The 20,533-nt window shown below is 36.8% G+C and overlaps 1 protein-coding gene and 1 pseudogene across 1 annotated transcript in view; one reads left to right on the forward strand and one right to left on the reverse strand.

Annotated features, from left to right (window-relative positions):
• The window catches only part of MYCBP2 (MYC binding protein 2), a 272,440-nt gene that overhangs the window by 91,654 nt on the left and 160,253 nt on the right, over positions 1-20,533 (forward strand). Inside the window, exons 18-20 of the mRNA XM_027116051.1 lie at positions 8,249-8,356; positions 14,577-14,696; positions 16,269-16,350. Of these exons, the coding sequence (XP_026971852.1) occupies positions 8,249-8,356; positions 14,577-14,696; positions 16,269-16,350 (310 nt within the window). The remainder of the gene's footprint in view (positions 1-8,248; positions 8,357-14,576; positions 14,697-16,268; positions 16,351-20,533) is intronic.
• LOC113625460 (chromosome transmission fidelity protein 8 homolog pseudogene) lies at positions 5,075-5,599 on the reverse strand (annotated as a pseudogene).

Here is a 20,533-nt window from a genome sequence, read left to right on the forward strand (position 1 = left end):
ATTCCTTCTGTGATTGTATCAATGTTCTTATCTTTATATTCCTTCTCAGTGCTCTGTTTCAAGGAAAACTAAGCTCAAATAATGTTGCCTATTTTTCCTTCTTTCTTTTTCCCCTAAATGTCAAATCAAAATTCCATGATTGTGAGCTGTCGGTGGGGTGAGTTACGTCCTGGTTTGCCTGGGACAGTCCCATCTTATGCCTACTGTTCGGACGTATTTCTTACAGTGCCCCCCTTTTGCTCTCAGTAGAGAGTCTCATTTGGATAATAAGTTATATAGTTAGCATAGCTATATAGCATGGTGGTTGAATATGTGGGTTCTGAAGTTAGACTTTGGTTCATATCTTGGCTTCTTAAGTTTTACTTGGAGCATAACCACTCTGAACCTCAGTTTCCCTACCTTTAAAATGAAGATTACAACTGTACCTACGTTAAGTAGGGATGAGGATTAAGTGACTTGCATGCAAATGCCTGACCTATACTAAGCCCTGGGTAAATGGTGATGATGGCGATGGTGATGATGAGGATGCTAGTGGTGGCGTGGCGGTGGGCTGTTTAGTAAACTTCTGTTCTCTTTGGATTTGATTCTTTTCCAGCTCTGGCCTCTACTTGATTGCTTTTCTCGCAACGTTGGGATGCTCATCACAAAATTTTGATTATTATTAATAAAACCCCCTACATCTTCTGTAGAATAAAATGATTCTATTTTGATAGAAACAAATCAGTTTCCCATAGTCACAAATTAGAATGTAAAAACAAGTTTATTATAGTCTCTCCAGTTTCAAAGTGATTGAGAAGTTATTGCTATTGATTTTTAAGCCTCGGAAACCATTAAGTTTTCTTGATTTGACATGTCAAATCCAGTAGTAGCTGATCTTCCAATACTACCTTAAAGTCTCCTTTTAAATTAAAATATTATATGAAGCACATGGAAAACATAAGTAAGAAAAAATATCAATGTAATTCTCATCCAAAGATAACCACTATAGAATTTTGGTATACTTTCTTAAAGGTTTTCCATGCATACTTTTTTGTTTAGACATTTTACATCATTTCATACTGTGATATATATCGGTGTACTGTTTTTTCCCCTTAATAATTATATCGTAAGTTTTTTGTGCCTTATTGCAATACCATATTGAACTAATACAGGAATTTAGGTTAAAGGTGTTTTCCACAAGGCTATCCTTTAATTAAATTATTACTTTTATTTATTTCATCGGTATCTTCTAATTGAGTTTTATACATTTCCAGTTATATCACTGACTGAATCTTTTTTTAAATATATAAGTTTATTTATTTATTTATTTATTTATTGGCTGTGTTGGGTCTTCATTGCTGCATGCAGGCTTTTGCTAGTTGCGGCGAGTGGGAGCTATTCTTTGTTGCAGTGTGTAGGCTTCTCATTGTGGTGACTTCGCTTCTCTTTTTTGGGGCACGGCCTCTAGGCGCGCAGCTTCAGTAGTTGTGGCTCGCAGGCTCTAGAGCACAGGCTCAGTAGTTGTGGTGCACGGGCTTAGTTGCTCCGCGGCATGTGGGATCTTCTTGGACCAGGGCTCAAACCGATGTCTCCGTATTGGCAGTCGGATACTTAACCACTGCTCCACCAGGAAGTCCCTCACTGACTGAATCTTATATTTCATATATTTGCTTAATGTTATATTATGTACGTTTTTAAAATTTTTCTAGCAGTTTTTTCCTTGCCCTCCCATTCTCTTTTACCAAGCAAATGAGGTTTAGTCTAACAAGTATATTTCTGTATCTTACTCCATTAAAATATAATCATGTGCAGATATCTATACATATGTGAGCGTGTAGGCATATGTTTATTTACAGAAGGGATATTGTATTAAATATACAGTTGTTTGCAACACCTTTTTCACATTTTACAGTAAAACATGAACACATACTAGTGAATATGGATCTATCACATTCTATTTAATAGCTACATAACATTTCATAATATGTCTGTACCACAGTTTTTTCAGCCATTATTTTGTTGATGGTCATTAAGGTTATTTTCACGGTTTTGTGGATTTTGCTATAATAATATATTCTTAAACTTGTAGCCATATGTAGTGGAATTTTTGTTTATATAATAGAGCTTCCCAGAAATAGCATATTTGGGCCAGAGAGTGTGTATGTTTTAAATTTTAACAGATATTTCAAATTTTTAAAATATGTTATAGGAATTTATCTTCCTAAGACTAACGTATGAGAGTGGTGTTTTCCTGTAGCACCACCTTTATTAGGTATTATTTTTAATTTTTGCAAAACGGTGAGCGATGTTATGTGCTTGCTAATTTAAATAGCACAGAAGTACGTTTTCTTTATAAATCTTGTTTTAATGGCTGAATATTATTCCAGTGAGAAAATATACCATAGTTTTTTATTAACTGTTCTTCTTTTTGGATTGTTTTAATTTTTCATTACAATTAATAAGGTTATAATAACACCTTTGAGCTGAAATCTTTTAAAAAATATTTCAGTTTTCCTTAGGACAGATTTCTGTTTGCATAATTACTGGGCCAAAGGATAATAATAATTTTTAGGTTCTTGAAATGTATCACCAGTAACTTTCTGAAAGTAACTCCATACTTTCCCACCCTCAAGTTTTGCCAGCTGCCCCTCCAGTGTGCTAAGTTTTGTCATAGCACACCGTCATAATTTCTTCTTGAGTTTTATGTAAACTTTCCCTCAACCATTAGACTGTGAGCTTCTTGAATCAGAGATGGGGTCTTGTTTATCCAAGTGTTCCTAGAACCTTGCATGGTGCCTGAAATTGGTCAGTAGTTAATATGTGCTTGTTGACTAACTGAAAACATTTCATGGACTTCTCATCGCCTCTACAATGAAGTGTAATGGTATCAAAAGACATTAATTATCTCTTTTGTATATTCATCTCCAAACTCATTTCCCACTACTTTCTGCCTCATAACCTTATACTCCATCCATTTCAGCTGTGTGTGTGTGTGTGTGTGTGTGTGTGTGTGTGTGTTTTCCCTCTCATCCCATTTATTAAAGAAACAGTAAGAAAAGATACACTGCAGGAAAACACCAGCCGTCCTTTCGCATCAGGCTGAACGAAGCACAGTGATTTCTCCCCTTCATTCCCCCCACCCCCACCCCAATTCACATAACCCCATCCACATCAGTTTAGTTTTGAGGTTCTTTGATTGGGAGTACCAGTGGAGAGGGAGTGGGGTGAGCAGTGGAGCCTTGATCCTGGCTTCCTCTAAGTAAGTCCCAGGAGAAGGGGGCTGCAGGCCCAGTCAGGCAAGCAGAAATTGTATTTGGTGGCTCTCTGAAGTGGTTGCACTTCCCTGTTCTGTGTTCCAGCCCCCAGGGGAAGGTATGGCAGTAGAGGGTGGCCCGGTCAGTGCTGCTGAAGCGTGGTCCACTCACCAACGCAACACTTCTAGAGAGCAGTGAGCTGATTCTCCAGTGGTGAGCAGGGGACCGCATATGAATTGGGACCTGCAGGCCAATGTATCCCTGAGGAAAAGTCCACAAGAACAATTCAAGGAACTAGTAAGAAACAAGGGGCAGAAAGCTGTGGGACAGAAGCACAGCAGGCTTCTGGAAGGCTGGGGATCATTCCCACCTGCCAAAGTCCATGTCCCACAGATAACATTTTACCTTCAGTCAAGAAAGACACGGGGGGCGGGGGGGGAAAGGCTCATTTGAACTTGAACCCCAGCTGTGTACTTCAGACTGTAGCTCCATATCTACCCTTTCACCCAAAACACAGCTCCTGCTCAGAACCACAGTGTCTGGAAACCAAGGTGGTCCTGGAGAGGAAATGGTGCCTAAGGGGGTAACATTCCATTTGGGTACATTGCAGCCATTGGAGCCCCTGGTCTGGGGAAAGCAGCTGGGTTTGTTCCAGGGAGGCTCCCCACTCTAGGAAATGGGACCAAAGTCTTGCTTGCAGGGCCAGCTGGGTTCAATCCCCGTGAACCTGTCCCCCTTGGAAAAGGATTAGCATTTACTCCCATGGGGCCAGCGGGCCTTGAAAAATGAGCTGAATTAGGGCCAATGGGACCAGGAGCCCTCGACATGGGGGATGGAATTGGCCCTGGAAGGCCAGTTCCCCAAGAGCCAGGACCCGAGTTTGGGCCTGTGGGGCCAGGTGTGCTGGCCATGGAAGATGGGCTTGTGCCCACGTTTCCAGAAGCTTATGAGAAAGAAGCTGAATTTGCTCCTAAAAGACCAGCTGCTCTCAGAATGGGGGCAAGATCTGGGCTTTGAGGTCCAACCATTCTTAAGGCCAGATCCTGTGCCCAAGAGGCCACCCGCTCTGGTGTCCAAATTAGGGCTTGGGCCCAGGCCACCTGCCCTTGGATTAGGCCCAAGGCCTGGACCCAGGCCACTTGATCTTGGGTTGGGCCCAAGGCCAGGGCCTGGAAACGTACCTTGGGGCAGGGTTTGTACCTACAAATCCTGATCTCAGGTTGGGACTTGGTCCGGGGCCCAGGCCAACATGTCTAGGATTGGGAGGACCATTCCCAGACGTCAACAGGACACCTGTTCTCAGTTGGGTCCAGATCCAGGGCCCATGGGGCCACCACTTCTGGAGTCAGGACCTGTTCCCAGAAGACCATCTGGCCTTGGGTTGGGCATAGGACCTGGCCCTGGGAGATTCCGTAACCTTGGGTTAGACAGGCCCTGGGCCTGGAAGAGCCCCTGCTCTAGGATTTAGAGCTGACCCTGGGCTTGGGCCCAAGAGACCACCCGGCCTTGGGAAGGAAACTGCACCTGTGCCAGTGGGATTCATCCCTCTTGGAGAAGACGCCATGCTTGGGTCACGAGCACCAGCAGGGAAAGGTGCTGGATTTGAAGCCAGTGAACCTGATGAAGTTGGAAAAGGAGGTGGGTTCCTTGGAAATGGGGCCAAATTTCCACCAAGAGAACCTGTTGCCATAAGGAAGGGATCTGAGTTCATACCCAGTGGGTGGCCTGTGTTTAAAACAGGACCCCCTTGTGGTCCCAGGGAACTATCCATCTGTCCTCGAGGTGGCAGCAGAGCATGAGTCCAAGGAGTTGGCTGCTCTCTAGGAAAATCTGGGGTTCTTTCATACTTTCTTGGGGACGTTGGTGATAATGGGCTTGGGGCGAGTTTTGAAAAGGATCTTGTTTTTGATGAGTGCTGTCACCAGGTACGGGATGCCATTCTCGCAGCCAAGATCATCACAGTCTTGCTCCCCTCCAGGAGTGTGTTTACCAAGGACGGCAAAGGGTTTCTCCAGGTGGATGATTTTCCCATACAGGATATGATGCCCCACGATCAGCACAGGGATTCCCTCAGTGGTGCAGGTCTCCCAGGAGGTTTCCAGCTAACCCAGTGCTGTAGCGAGCCTCGATCTCCCCCTGTAGCTCCATCAGCACCCATTCTGCCAGGCCTCCAGCCCCAGCACTGGAAATAACTATCTGCACCATGAGCTTTGCGTCTTTAGAAAGCAACTGAAAATAAGCTGCAATGGCCGCCGCCGAGCGCAGCGCCGCACAGCCAACGGGTGACAACCAATCCTCCTGCCGCTGTTGCCATCGCCGCCGTGAGCACTTGTGTGTGTTTTTAATGACCATACAGTAATGTTGTTTATGTCTTCATGCTTTTATAAATCCTATTCCTTTTACCTGGAATGCCCTCTCTTCTCTTCTTTCTCTCTTGGCAAACTTTTTCTCATTTTTTGAAATCTTTTTCTTTTTGGCTGCGTTGGGTCTTCGTTGCTGTGCGCAGGCTTTTGCTAGTTGTGGCGAGCGGGGGCTACTCTTCATTGTGGTGCATTGCGGTGGCTTCTCGTTGCAGAGGACAGGCTCTAGGCACACAGGCTTCAGTAATACTGGCCTGCGGGCTCAGCAGTTGTGACTCGCAGGCTTCAGAGCACAGGCTCCGTAGTTGTGGTGCACGGGCTTAGTTGCTTCACGGCATGTGGGATCTTCCTGGACCCGGGCTCGAACCCGTGTCCCCTGTATTGGCAGGCAGATTCTTAACCACTGCACCACCAGGGAAGTCCCTCTTTGAAACCTCTTTGATTCACTCAAGTTGATTTGATCACTTTTCATTCTTCAGGATATGATGTGTATAGATTTACTTTATAGTATTTATTAGAACATATTGCAATTCTTTGTTTTTATTCTGTCTTCCCTGGTAGACTGAATTTGAATGAGATCTGTGTCTTTGTCATTATATCTATGATACCTAGCATCTGTTACATTAAAGATAATCAAAAATGTTTGGTGAATAAATGAGTGACTTAACTATGTAAGAAAAATTATTTTAGTCCATGGGATACAAGAGTATTTTAGAACCTGGTAAATTGATATTATAAATGGTAACTTAAGTTGAGCTCGAGTGATGTACTTTCTATGTGTGATTGCCAGTGGGCCTTCTGTATTTATGTATAGAAACGACTCTGAAAAGATTGAATTTATGAGAAGCTAAATTACTCTGAATATTATGGGTATAATATTTTTATGGAAAGACATAATATTTCAGGCAGACCACAGAAATTAGAAAGTGGTAATACAGCTTAATATTATTGTTATTTTAATATTTACAATTCTTTTGTATAGTTGGAAAGTGTCTTACGCTTTTTAGAGTGATTTATGTTATCTGCTTTAGTAAATCAATTGAAAAATAGGGCATGTTGAAGAAATGACATGTGTTCATATTTGAAATGTATCTCATTTTATTATATTTTAAAGATGAAGCTTAGTTTATATAATCTTAGTTTGAAAATGATTGATACTGCGTTACTGGAAAATAATATTTAATTCTTCTATTAACATTAAATTAGCATGTTTCTACCTGTAGTAATCATAGAATATGTTATTGTTGGTTTTTCATAGAATTGATGCTGCTTGTGTTTTTTTCTATATCTAGAGACATAATTTAAATATATTTTTTTCTACCCATTTTTTAATGTTTAATGCAGGGTACTTTGGTATTTAATATGACATTTGTCAAATTTTATTACAGAGCAGTAGTTTCATTTTGTCGCATTGTTAGAAAAATTAGTTAAGCTGAAGATCTATAGAGAATCACAGAAATTTAATTAAAAATGTTCAATGCATATATACTGTCAATTTCCTTTTCAAATACTGTAACTTAACTGTCAAATTTAGTGTTTTGAAATTTGTAAGCATTTTTGATATTGCTAAAACTCAAGGAAGCTGTGGTGCTGTTCTAGAAGAAAAGAACTAAAATTTTAAGGCATAATTTAAAGTTTTCCTTTCAAGCTAAACAGTAATGGGGAAAACAGTTTTTAAATTTTATTGAAATTAATTTGGCTACAGATTTTTTTCTTAAATACTGTATAAGTAGAAATGACTGTAATCTGTGTCAGTGTATATTTATGTATATATGTATACATACATAGAGGAGCTTCAGCAAGAAATTGTTTTATGAGAGAACCGTTAATGTTCTAAAAATGTTACTGGGTTTAGAGTCCCCTCTTCATCATCAGTATGAAATTCAGCTTATCCTTGTGTCTGATTTTGTGTATGTGGTTAAAATCATAAAGTTAGATTTATCTTTTTTAGTAAATCAAATCAAATATAGCTTATACAATTCTGTCTTTATAAAGCAGTGATTTTATATATATATACATGTATATGTGTGTGTATGTTGTATGTATGTATGTATGTATATGTGTGTATATAAATGTGTATGTATATAAATATGTATATCTCAGATCATAGGAATTTTTTGTTTTTGACCACCTTGTTTTCTTACCTCTATGACAGAATGTAGTTGTCAGTAACATCTTGGTTTTGTATCAAGATTGATGTGGATATTAAATCTTGAAGACCTTGTTAAAATCTAATCATTAATTTAAAACTTTGTTGGTGTTTGGTATTTTAAAAGGAAAGATATTTGTTTTAATGGATGTGTGGTTTACCAAGTTTGAATATATATGATATTAAAAGATTTGTAAGATAATTTGATTTATTCTATTTGAACTCTCTGATTATCTATTTGAGACTATTAGTAACTACCTAATAATTTTATAAGTATAAAAGATCAGAATTTTTATTTTATTAACTATATTTAAGATAATAAAACTTGTGTGTAGAATGGTGAGTAGGTTGTGGTTGGGAGTGGGAGGTTAACGGGGGGGATTTGGGAGAAAAGTATCATGTCCAAAACTTTAATTTCCATGCTTTTTAGTTTGAATTATTTTTGTTCATTGTAGTGTTTTCATTTTGTGAGCTTTTCTATGCACATACAAAATGTTTCTCCTCAGGCCCCCTTGTATTTGCTGGTCCTATTTTTATGAACCATCGAGAACAGGCTCTAGCCAGACTCAGATCCCATCCAGCACAGCTAAAGCATAAACGGGACAAGCACAAAGGTATTTGGTCTTCCTTATCAACTAGGTGGGATACTTTCCCAATTTCTTCCACTTATTTGAATTTTGTCTCTGGGAAAATGCACAAACCTAATTCTTCTACTTTGCTTCTATCATTATTATATAGCCTGAGGAGAAAGAACATGCTGAAAGTGTACTGTTTGTCAATAAGTGTCAATCTTATTTTATTGTATTTTTTTGGTTAACTTTAATAAAAAGAAGACATTTTACAGTATATCTTTTTCTTTTCCGTTTCTTTTCAAATTTCCTAAAGTTAAGGGAAGGTGGAAAAAATAATTATTGCTCTCTATTTTATATACTTTATTATCTGCTCTTAGATCACTGCCATCTGGCATTTTGCAGTCCTTTTCTCTTTTTTTAGTTCTGTTTATTTGCTTTAGAATTAACAGAATTGCTAAATTCAGTGTATAAAGTAATAATGAGTTGACTGCTATCGTGCTTCCACTGTTTTAATATAAAAGTTTATATTCACAATACACATGATTTATTTGATATTTGATATATTCCTAAAGTAAGATTATTTTTCCTTAAACCACAGATTATGGGTCAACTAAGATCAGGAAAGAATTTAATGCAGAGAACTTATAAATTTATGTATAAATTCTGCCTTGAATCCTGGCATGGGAACCAAGCACTCTTTGAGTAATACAACTGAGACTTACTATTTTCTTGAATGCCTGAAATAAAAACTGCAAAATAGAAGATTTTAAAATCACATATTCCATGCAAATTAATCTTACTAATGTTTTATCTTTTTTGGGGGCTGCAAAACTGTTATAGATTAATTTTATTTTTAAACTTTCATATGCCATATATTATAATCAACTTTATTTTTCTTTGCCTGTTTCAATCTATCAGTTTGTCACTCAAAGCAAAAATGCAAAACAAAACAGACAAAACCCCCTGTTTTTAGTAAAAACACAAATAGAGCACTACTCAAGTTATATTCTGCAGAAATAAAAATTGAGAATATTTTAAGTCTAATGTGATTAACCATAGTAAAATTTGTGATTGCTTTATTTACTGGGTGCTCTAACAATGCCATTAATATTTAAATCTAAGAAATAATATTTGGGGTGTGCTATGTAAATTATTTTCATTATTGCTAGAATCTCTGATCTCACATTTTCTACTATGCCAGTATTAGAACAGATTTTATCAAGTGTCTTTTTCTTGCCAATTATTTGAAAGTGGAGTTCTTCCAATACTTTACCGGAGGTTAACTATTCACATTTCAATAAACAGTTTTAAAACTTTTTCAGCTCCATGTTAGTATCTTATAGACAGTCATCTTTGTTTTTTTCCAGAATTTTAAAATGAAATGCTAAAGAAAACCAAGGTTCCAAATTTAAAACAGACTTTTTACGATGTCACACTGATTAGCTCTAGAAATTACTCAACAATAGCGAGCCTTACTTCCATCTTGTCTGCCACAGGGTAACCTCTTTGGAAGGACTTACTTTGTAGTATTACAGTATAAGGCCATTTTTCTTTTAATCATCGGATTGTATGGTTTTATAGAGTGGAATAGTTTCATCTCTTTACCACCAAAATGAATTTAAAGTGTAAGTAATACTTTATCAGATGGTGTCCCATCTTATCTAGAGTATTAACTTACCACTCACTGTACATCCACAGATTCACTTTGCGTGACTCCCTTTGCATTCGCTGTTCCTGTCATTTAATCCCCTTGCCAGTCACTGCTTTTACTCCTGCTGCATATAGTCATAGTCTTTTAATAAATTATTTTTCCTACGTACATTTTTTTCTCTTTTGTATTACCGTGTTTATCTTGCACTGACAAATTCACTGTATTAATTGCTGTGTTCTATCTTACATTTAATTATGCTGGTGGTACACATTGTAGGATAGTAATGATTTAAATTTTCTAGACTATGACGTTTTTGTAGGGGTGTGTGGAGGGTAAGAACTGTGGATTTATTGCTAACAGGAGTGAGTTCTAAAATGGAAAGTTGGAAAGCTTCTGGCTGATTGGAAAGAATTCAGAGAAGGTCACGGAATCTATCCTATACAGGCAAATTTTGACCAGAGGCAAAATAGTGTATAAGATGGAATCAATTATGTATAACATATAATCCATATAACATATAGTATTTAAAGAATTTAATGTAGACTGTATTTTAAACAGTTATTTGAATTAACATTTGTTTGAACTATTCAGTGCCTTACATAGAAAAAAAAGATTTTAATGTACTACTCTTAGTTAGGAACATTTGAATTATTCTGGAGATAGTCTTAAAGTGACTGATGTGAAAATCTGAAAGCGCAGTCAAAAACATCTGTGTGTATTTTACACCTGCTTTCTGTAAAGAAACTGTGGTGTAATGGAAATACAGCCTTTGGAATTAGGCCTCAGTTTTAATCCTATTTTTCATTTACTAGAACTGTGTGGCCGTTCATAAATTTCTTAATCTCTTTGGTTTCAGTTTCCTTCTTTTAAAAATAGGAATGATAATTCCTAACTGAATATGTTGATATGAAGATTAAATTAAGACACGTGTGTGTGTGTATGTATATACTTTGCAAATAAAAATTCTCCATGAATACTAGCTTGAATTCTTTGAATTGAATTCCTTGCATCCTCTTTTAGAATTATCTTAAAGGTACAAAATTTGAGATTTGTTAAATGTGTAATTAATTTATTTTTTAAAAAAATTTAAGATGTCAGCCATTTGGTGGTGGTAAAATGTGTGAGCCTTATTTTTGATCAATTTCTAAAACTGCTCTACCATTTATTACTTTGGGCTGGCTACTTAACCCCTCTAAAGCCTTGGTTTCCCCAACTGCAAAATGGAATAACAATAGCCTTATCATCGGATTATTGTATTGATTAAGGAGAGCAACAATAGTGAATATTGACTGAACACTTTTCATACATTATTGCACTTAGTTCTCATAAGTATCTTTTGAGGTAATATACCATTATTCCTATCTTATAGATGGGAAAAAACTAAAACTCAAAAAGATCCAGTGTCCAGTTATCGTAAAACTAGCAAATAGTAGAGCCAGGATTCCAATCCAAGTCTCTTAGGCTCCAGTGCCCAAAAGTACTATCCACTGTGCTATTTAAATTTTCAGTGTTTAGCACAGAGGTGTTTAGCAAATTGTAATTACTACTGCTTTGCTGTTTTATTTTCGTGATTTCGTTCAAAGTACTCACTGTGTTCTGTGATACATTCAGTGATATGCATGCTTATAAGATTACCCAAAAAGTATAGATTTAAATAAAAATTAAAAGTTAGAGTCCTTTAGTTACTGAATCCTCTTTTCTCTGTGTGTGTACACAAATATGCATAAATAATGTATATATACATATAATACTTTAGTTACGTATCTGTCAAAACTTTATAGCTATCACAGTTTCAATATCATATGATACATGTATGAACATACTCATATTAGGGAAAAATACAGATATACCTAAATGGCCAATTATAAGAATATTTAAGCCTAACTTTCCTAAAAATGTGAGATTAATTTTATTGCTGCTCATTGACATTTTACTGAGTAATGAGCTTGAGGAGAATTTATCTTGCTGAATTTCACTTGCTAGTTCTTGAATTTACACTAGATTCTTGACTATTTATTAGGTATCTTTTTTCTTTGATAAACTTTTGTAAATTTCTAGATTACTAGAATTGTACTTAATTTTTTGAACTGATATAAAATTCCAGATACAGATGTATATTTAAAAAATTCTGTCACTGCTGCTACTAGTGATCAAGAACCTTATCCCTGTTTTTTTCTTATAATAACAATATTTTCACCATCTATAATAATTGAAAAATTATTTTATATAGATAAAGGTTTGTTTAGATGCACTTGAACAAAATGTTTCTAGTATTATTTTTTACCTCTAAATAATAGCTAGTACTCTTTTAATCACTATGATTTTAATCAGTAAATTACTAGGCTTTTTTCTCCTCCTTCTCTGATGTTTTGTCTCTATTGTGGGCTTTGTATCTATATTTAATCTCTGATTCGAGGGAGAGGGCAGAATGCCAGATTCAAAGGTAAAAGCTTTAACTAGGCATCAATACATTTATATAAACTGAAATTAAGGTGTAGCATTGAATTTAGTTAGGTCTGGCACAATCAAATGAACACAATTTGTTTTCTATATTAAATCAGATTTGGTTTTAATAATTAGATATTTTTACCAATTGAGATAAAGCTGTAAAATTTTTATATATCTGTCATCTTATTTAAATAGTCTTTGGAAGATACTTATTCCTTTATGGGTAGGCCCTTGTTTATACTTAACCATTTCACTGCCTTTCCAAGATGAGGAGTCTTTGAACTAAGAGTATATTGCATTTTGGATGGAGTAAAACTAAATGTTGTGATTTTTTTTTTTTTTTAGCCCATCCATTCTTGCAGATTTAATTTGGCAAACCCACATTAGATAATTTAGCAAAAGAAGAATCATATTCTTTTTCCTTTTATAGTAAAACCTCTCACTAATTCAAAATTTATGGTACTTCAGATACAGTATTTGTGATCTTTTTTGAGTAAAAAATTCAAAATAACTTCTTCCTCTGAATTTTCAGGGTCATACTTATAAGGGGAAACCTGTCTAAAATCACTAGCTTTTCAAACCAAGGGCTCAAGAAATGAAGGATTCCTTCAACGTGCCTTCAGCCTCTGGGTCCAGCAATTAATTCTTGTATGTTAAAGGACTTTTATGTTTATGGTACATTTTTTATGTAATATAGGCCTATTTTGAATTATAATGTAGGTAACCACATTTTATTTATTGTATCAATAGCATTTAGTTTAATCTATAATCTGTACTGCTTGAAGGTAATAAAACTGAACTTTTACTTAAACATTCTATAATTAAGACCTTTTCAGTAAGTAATATAGGCCAACCCATTCTGTGTTATTCCGAATTAGTGAGGTTTTACTGTCCTAATGTTGTAAAGAGTTTAAAACTTTTTGAAATGCTAGAGTCATTTAGTTATAGAAATGGAACTCATAATTTAGGCCAATTTTGTCTTACCTGGATAGTACTAAAGGTTAGAAACATTAGATAGAAAAAGAAAGGATAATGTGAACATGAAATGATTTGATGTTATTCTGCTTAGTATTCTAAAATGGGTAATGAAAACACAGAATTTTTAAAAAATGTGTGTAGATCCACATGTGTATCTGCATATTATACACACTTGTTTAGATTTACTATATCACAAAGCAGTTAGCTTAGACTAGCTGACCTGAAATTCCATCCAGATTTACATTTATTTCATGTGTAAGGAATTTGAATCTTGATGACGTAGAGGTCGTATTTTAGTTGATGTATAGTATTAGACTAGGAAAAGTAAGTTGCCTTTCTTATTTACACATTCCAAAGTAAAGTTGTTAAATTCTGGAATGTGTTTTTAAAATTTTATGGTTAAAATGCCAGAATATTCAAAGTCAAATGTAGAAACCAGGGTTGGAGGGAGGGCCTTAAAGCAAGCTTATGGTAGGAAATTATGAAAAGAAGGGAGGAGGAAAGAAGGAATAAAAGCAGAGGGTTTGGTTCAGAGTTGTGTTTGGGGGCCAGAAGAAGACCGCAGAGCAGACTGGCTGAGGGTCAAGGTGGGACAGACAAAATGAACGACAGGAAACCATTGAACTGCAATACATTGGGTAAAGCTATTTGGTCTTTAGAAATTTTTTAAAGTTCAATTGAGTTTTAGCAATACTGGCGGACAGAGTAGCCTTTCTAGATGTGTTTGGGAAATCTAAGTCATTTGCGAGTCAGCTAGAAATTTTTTTTAAATGGCTAGCACTAACAATATCACTAAGTTTAAAACAATTGTTAAATGACTTTGCATGCAGTTATTTTTATGTAAACTAAATTTTCCCATATAAACTATTACATTTAGAATTTTGTTATTTCTATAACTTAATGACCCATTTACGTTACATAACTGATTAGATTAATAGGCTTTATCTGTAACCAGACCTTATCTGTGTTTTTACTGATTTAGTGATATTTGCAAACAGAAGTATATAGTATATCTTTTCAAAATTGCTTCTTTGCAGGTAGATTCTTGATCTATCACTTCTAACAGCTACAGATTCTTCTTGCTTGTTCCTTTTAACATTTTCTCTTGTTTTTCCATAGTAAACTGATTTTAAATTTTATTTTGAAGATGAATAATGGCTTAATTACAAATTATAACACTTACAGATGGAAGTGGAGAACGAGGAGAAAAGGATGCAAGTAAAATCACAACATATCCTCCAGGCTCTGTGCGATTTGACTGTGAGCTCCGGGCAGTACAAGTCAGCTGTGGATTTCACCATTCAGGTAGCGGCTGGAACTTTAGGGTATAACTGCATTTTTACAATCGTGCTAAATAACCTATTTGTTTAGTTTTGACACATGTAGTCTGTTAACTGTGTTTAAAAGCTATAGTGTGACAGTATCTCTCAAATCTATGAAAGCATATTTATTACAGAATCTCTTTTAAGCTATAAAATGATTGTCTAGAGATCTGACTTCTCTTTTTTTTTTTAACATCTTTATTGGAGTATAATAGCTTTACAATGTTATGTTAGTTTCTGCTGGATAGCAAAGTGAATCAGCTATATGTATACATATATCCCCATATCCCCTCCCTCTTGTGTCTCCCTCTCACCCTCCCTATTCCACCCCTTTAGGTGGTCACAAAGCACCGAGCTGATCTCCCTGTGCTATGTGGCTGCTTCCCACTAGCCATCTATTTTACATTTGGTAGTGTATATATGTCAGTGCTACTCTCTCACTTCGTCCCAGCTTACCCTTCCCACCCTGTGTCCTCAAGTCCATTCTCTACATCTGCAGCTTTATTCCTGTCCTGCCCCTAGGTTCATCAGAACCATTCTTTTTTTTTTTTAGATTCCATATATATGTGTTAGCATACAGTATTTGTTTTTCCCTTTCTGACGTACTTCACTCTGGATGACAGACTCTAGGTCCATCCACCTCACTACAAATAGTTCAATTTTGTTTCTTTTTATGGCTGAGTAATATTCCATTGTATACATGTGCTACATCTTCTTTATCCGTTCATCTGTCGATGGACACTTAGGTTGCTTCCATGTCCTGGCTATTGTAAATAGTGCTGCAATGAACATTGTGGTACATGTAGAGATCTGACTTCTAATCTGTCTTCTGATGGACTTATTTTATAATTCAGTTCATGAAATTCCTGAAGGTAAAATAATCCCTGAAGTCCCTTTGAACTCTACAGTTCTGTGATTTTTATAATCTGGTCACAAACTTTGTTACTGTTCAGTGAGAGATGTGCATCAACAAATTTCTATATTTTTTTAAAAAGTAGAAATTTCAATTCCTAGTAAATAATTAACATTTGGATTTATAGCTTAGGTTGTACTCTTCAACCTAAACATAAAAAATGTTACATTCTTTCTTTTGATACTCAATATATTTCCTTATTTGATAAGACATTGACAAATACTAAAGTTCTGACAGACACATTGATGTTGTACATATCTGTGCAGAGCTCAAACCCATCTACCTATATAATTATCCTAGATATGAGTGAATATTTTGTATGTAGTTACTCATTATAAAAAGACTTTACAGTTGACCCAAACCAATGTTTTATTAAATATTAATGTTATTAAATGGCATTTATAAGAATTTTAAAGTGTATATTATGAAAACATTATACATTTTTATAACCTACAAAAATATTTTACAGAACTGAAATTGTATTTATTTCTCATTAAATATAAATTTGTCGATGCTTCACTTGCCTAGTTTTAATGGCTCTACTAATTTTAAACAGTGAAAATTGCACTGCCTTCAGTATAGTTGTGATGGAAATATGAAATGCATACAATGAAAAAATAAAGCTCTGGATTTTGGTTTCAGTGGTTTTAATGGAGAATGGCGATGTCTACACATTTGGGTACGGGCAGCATGGGCAGCTCGGACATGGAGATGTCAATTCCAGGTACTTTAACTTTTTGTGTGAAGATGCTGAGTGTGTTTTTTTTTCTCTTTCTTCTTTCCTTTCTTTCCTTTTTTCTTTCTAAATATATATTTCTACACTTGAAAAAGTATTTATACCAGTGTTTTGCAAACTGTGGCCCATAAATTATTGGTTATTCTTGATTTTGTGGTTGAGTGCTTTTGTGGGGATAGATGATTTTGTAGTTTCGGGAGAAAAATTGATTTACATTTTATACATTTAAAATGTAAGAGTGATTATGATTATCATGAAATCTTACTGCATTCTTAAGAATTAATATCTTTTTAAAGGCTGTTCATGGCAATGGATAAGACAGTGACTATCCCCAAATGGCATTTTAACAGATCAGCAATAGATTTATTCATATTCCTTGATGTTATCATTTTTAAATTTTGGTCTAATATTAACATGAAGTCATTGAAGCTTTTCCATAATTTTCAAACAAAATCTAATGGTCACTCAGAGAAACTGTTTTGACTTATCCAGAATAGTGAAGAACTAATTGTGGTAGAGACTACTAGACATTTTTAATATCCATTCTTCCCTACTTCATTTGGTAATAGAGTTTTAGTTGGTGACATGACCATGAAGCCAGAGACTTCATTTTCCCGCCTCCATTGCAGCAAGATATGGCCGAGTAAACTAAAGTGAGATGTGCAGCTTTGGGATCATGCTGTTAAAGGGGAGGGGGATACCCTTCCATTTCTCCCTCTTCCCTCCCAGCTTGCTGCCTGGAGTCCATGCCTGGCGGCAGGAGCTGGAAAAGTCATCATAGCGATCATAAGTTGGAAACTATGTATTGAGAATGGCAGAGCCACAAGATAGGAATAGTCTGGGTCCCCGACACCATGGAAGTGCCACATCAGCTCCTTATAATTGGGTGCTTAGCTGAAAGAGAAATAAACTTCTGTCTTCTTTAATTCCCTGTTACTTGGCTTTCATTACAGCAGCTGATTCCATTTCTGCTTAATACAGTGAGAGTGCTTTTGGTCAAAAGTATAGAAAAATCCATCTTTGTTAGCTCAGGTCTTCCAAGAAGAAGATGCTAAGATACGATTAGATGTGCAAAGGGTCTATTGGTAGAAAACTGCTGTGAAAGATAAAAGGGAAAAGAGTAGGAATAGGCCTGATGTAGATCTGACCCCTGTGAAAGGAAAGAAGGAGGAAGAATGGGGTAGGAAGAGTCAGGTTACAGTGCAGTTCTGATTGAGTTTTAGCCAGGCCAGTGGGGTGTCCTCAAGCCAAGGTTGCCTTTGGCAGAGTCCCAAATTGGGCAGGATGGGCCAGCACACATACCTTCACAGTGCTCAGTCCCAGGCTGGTAGCTTCCCAGGGGAAGAATGGCCTCGTGGACCCAAAGGAACAGCATCTGAGGCTGTTAGTCATTTATGTTCCCTGCAGCAGGTGGTCTTCAAGATCTGAGTGGTCTACGTGTGTGGCTGCCCCACCACTGAAACCAGGTTTATTTATAAGTCTGGGGATATATAGGGCAGCTTCAGGCTAGACTTGACTCACCAATTCAGTTTACCTCAGAACCTCCTTTCTTTTTGTCTCTCTATTCTTGCCTGATTCTTCCTATAGTCACAAGATACCTGCCAGAAGCAATTGGAACTATATGGTTTCTCATTCACATACAGTGAATCACTCCAGTCATTAAATAAAATCCATAATTTTCACTTTATTCTGAAATCACTTCATTACTGTGGCAGGGATGATGCCATTTACATGGTAAAGACCAGTGATTCTTAATCCTGCCTGCACAGTAGAATTACTTGGGGAACTTGAAAAATGCCATGCCTGGACCCTAAATCTAGACTTTTTACGAGGTGTGTGTTGGGATATGGGCGTTGGGGATGGGAGATGGAGGCAGCAAGGGTTGGATAGGATGCCAGCATCAGTTCTTTCCTAAAAGCTCTCCACAGTCTACTGTGCATCCGGGATTAAGAAACGCCATCCATCCCTAAAAGGCAGGGTCAGGTCCATTTGCAGTGCACAGAAAATGAAGGTGAAAGGAATGTCCTTAGTTACTTCGATGACCGTTGTTATTGATGAAAAGAGATGATTTGAGATACCATTGAGTTGAACTTCTCACTAAAAACACAAGTGCAACATACGTTTGACACTTGTTAACACGTTTATAAAACTATCACAATCTTAAGGACAACTATTGCGCTTGGAAAGAGAGCAAAAGGTCTTTGACAGATTACTGTATCAGATGTCACCAGGTATGGCATTTGTATGTCGGACATTGGGAATTTCAGAATATCAGTGGCTTTGCAGGGTTGAGCAATTACTGTCACAGGTATTAGAAGGCAGCAGGTACTTTGCAGGGTTGAGTGATTACTGTCACAGGTATTAGAAGGCAGCAGGTACTTTGCGTCACAATTGAACAACATCACTCATATGCAGAGACTGAGACAGGGCTTGTAATATGCATGGAGAAGAATTTGGAAACTTTTTGTTCTGTTTCTCATGGAAGACTCGTGACACAGAAGAGAATTTATTATTATCATCATCATCACCATTATTGCTGTTGTTATTTAGCTGGAGATTATTTTGTGAGTCATGACATAACCTGGGAAAGGTGCATTACAGTTAGACATGATGGAGCATCAGTCACATGTGCCGCAAGGGGGCCACTTTCTCGCAAATCAGACTCTGTACTTGTATATCACTCCACAGAAAAGGTTTAGCAAATGTATGTGCTTCCTGGTCTTGACTGAGTGGGAGGGAAATAGTGGAAATCATATCTATAATCAAATCACAGCCCTAAGGTGCCTGCACAGTGTGAAGAACGAACAGCGTAAGCACAAGTCCTGCCACCCCACGTTGAGGTGTAACGGCTGAAGAATGGGAAGGATCTCAAGGCAGCTTTTAAGTGAAGAGGCTTCTATTACCTAAAAGCATTGCCTCCTGGTCCTGATGGTCAGCCAGGGGCCATCATACCTTGACTTGCAGTGACTCGCTCAGGTGACAGTATCATGGCAATATGCTAAGTATTTTTAATAGTTTCGAATATATCTTCATGAAGTGGGATAGCTTCTAATGTTGAAAATTAAATAATTAGGGTTTTTTAAAGAGATTAAACTCTGGTGGGATTTCTTTGAACCTCCCAAAGTTGTTCTTTTCCAGCATGTGAATTTTCACTCCTGGTTCCATTGATTGAGTTGTAACTGGAAGGCTGATTCCATGGGGGTGGGGAGCTCCAGGCTGGGTAATGCAGTGAAATAACGCCTACACACTGTGCCTAGTGGATTAAACGGAAACCAGCCAGAACTGTCTGTGCCGTGAACACTCCGGTTACCCTGTTTGTCTGGATCTGTCTGGGACTTGGAAGGCAGGAGTCAGGAACTGTTATGAATTCCAAAAGGGATTGACCACGTGTATGGAGGAACAGTCCCCGGAAGAACAAAGCCTCAATAGCATACATATTAACTAACTACCACGAAGCAAAACATTTATAGATATTTAGTTGAAATAAAGTTGGAAGGTATTTTTTTTTTTAAGTTTCTAGTAATCAAGCACTTTTAACTGAAATTTATTGTATAGCACACATTAATAATGTGTGATTAATGTAAGATAAATATTGTAATGTGCATGTGCTAAAGGTAGAAACGTGTTATTGGTATTCTCTTTATTTAATGCGGTGTCTTGCCAGGATGACTGAGTCTGATTATATCACTTGGTGCCCATGTGACCTTGACCACATTACTTAACTTTCCTGTGTCTCAGTTTCTTCCTTTTGAATGGGAATAAGTATCTTTCTCTCAGAAGGTGGTTGTTCAGTGAGATGATAGGTGTTGTGTACTTAGCACAGGGCCTAGCCTGTAGTGAATGCTCAGTAAATGTTGGCTGTTACTGTTGCTGCTTTTAAAAGTGAATGTCAAAAAGCTTTTGAGGGCTGTAATACATTCACTCATGACATGAGTCTACCAACCCTCTTTTTCGTTTATTTTCTTCAGTACGCTCTTAAATCTCTGAATTCCAAATTCTTTTACTCTTTTCAGTAAACTTAAACCTGCATGTTGGGAAAGGGACTATAGCGTTTAGATGCTTTTATTCTCCTTTTTTCAGTAGAATTTGGATAATTCTTATAATGTTTCTGAGTTTCATCTTTTTCTTGCTGTATCCTCCTTCTGCATTAATATGCTACACAGTCATGGTG

Source organism: Aethalodelphis obliquidens, unplaced genomic scaffold (assembly GCF_003676395.1).
Source record: "Aethalodelphis obliquidens isolate GAN/ISIS:26980383/991018 unplaced genomic scaffold, ASM367639v1 scaffold15, whole genome shotgun sequence".
NCBI classification, from domain to species: Eukaryota; Metazoa; Chordata; class Mammalia; order Artiodactyla; family Delphinidae; genus Aethalodelphis; species Aethalodelphis obliquidens.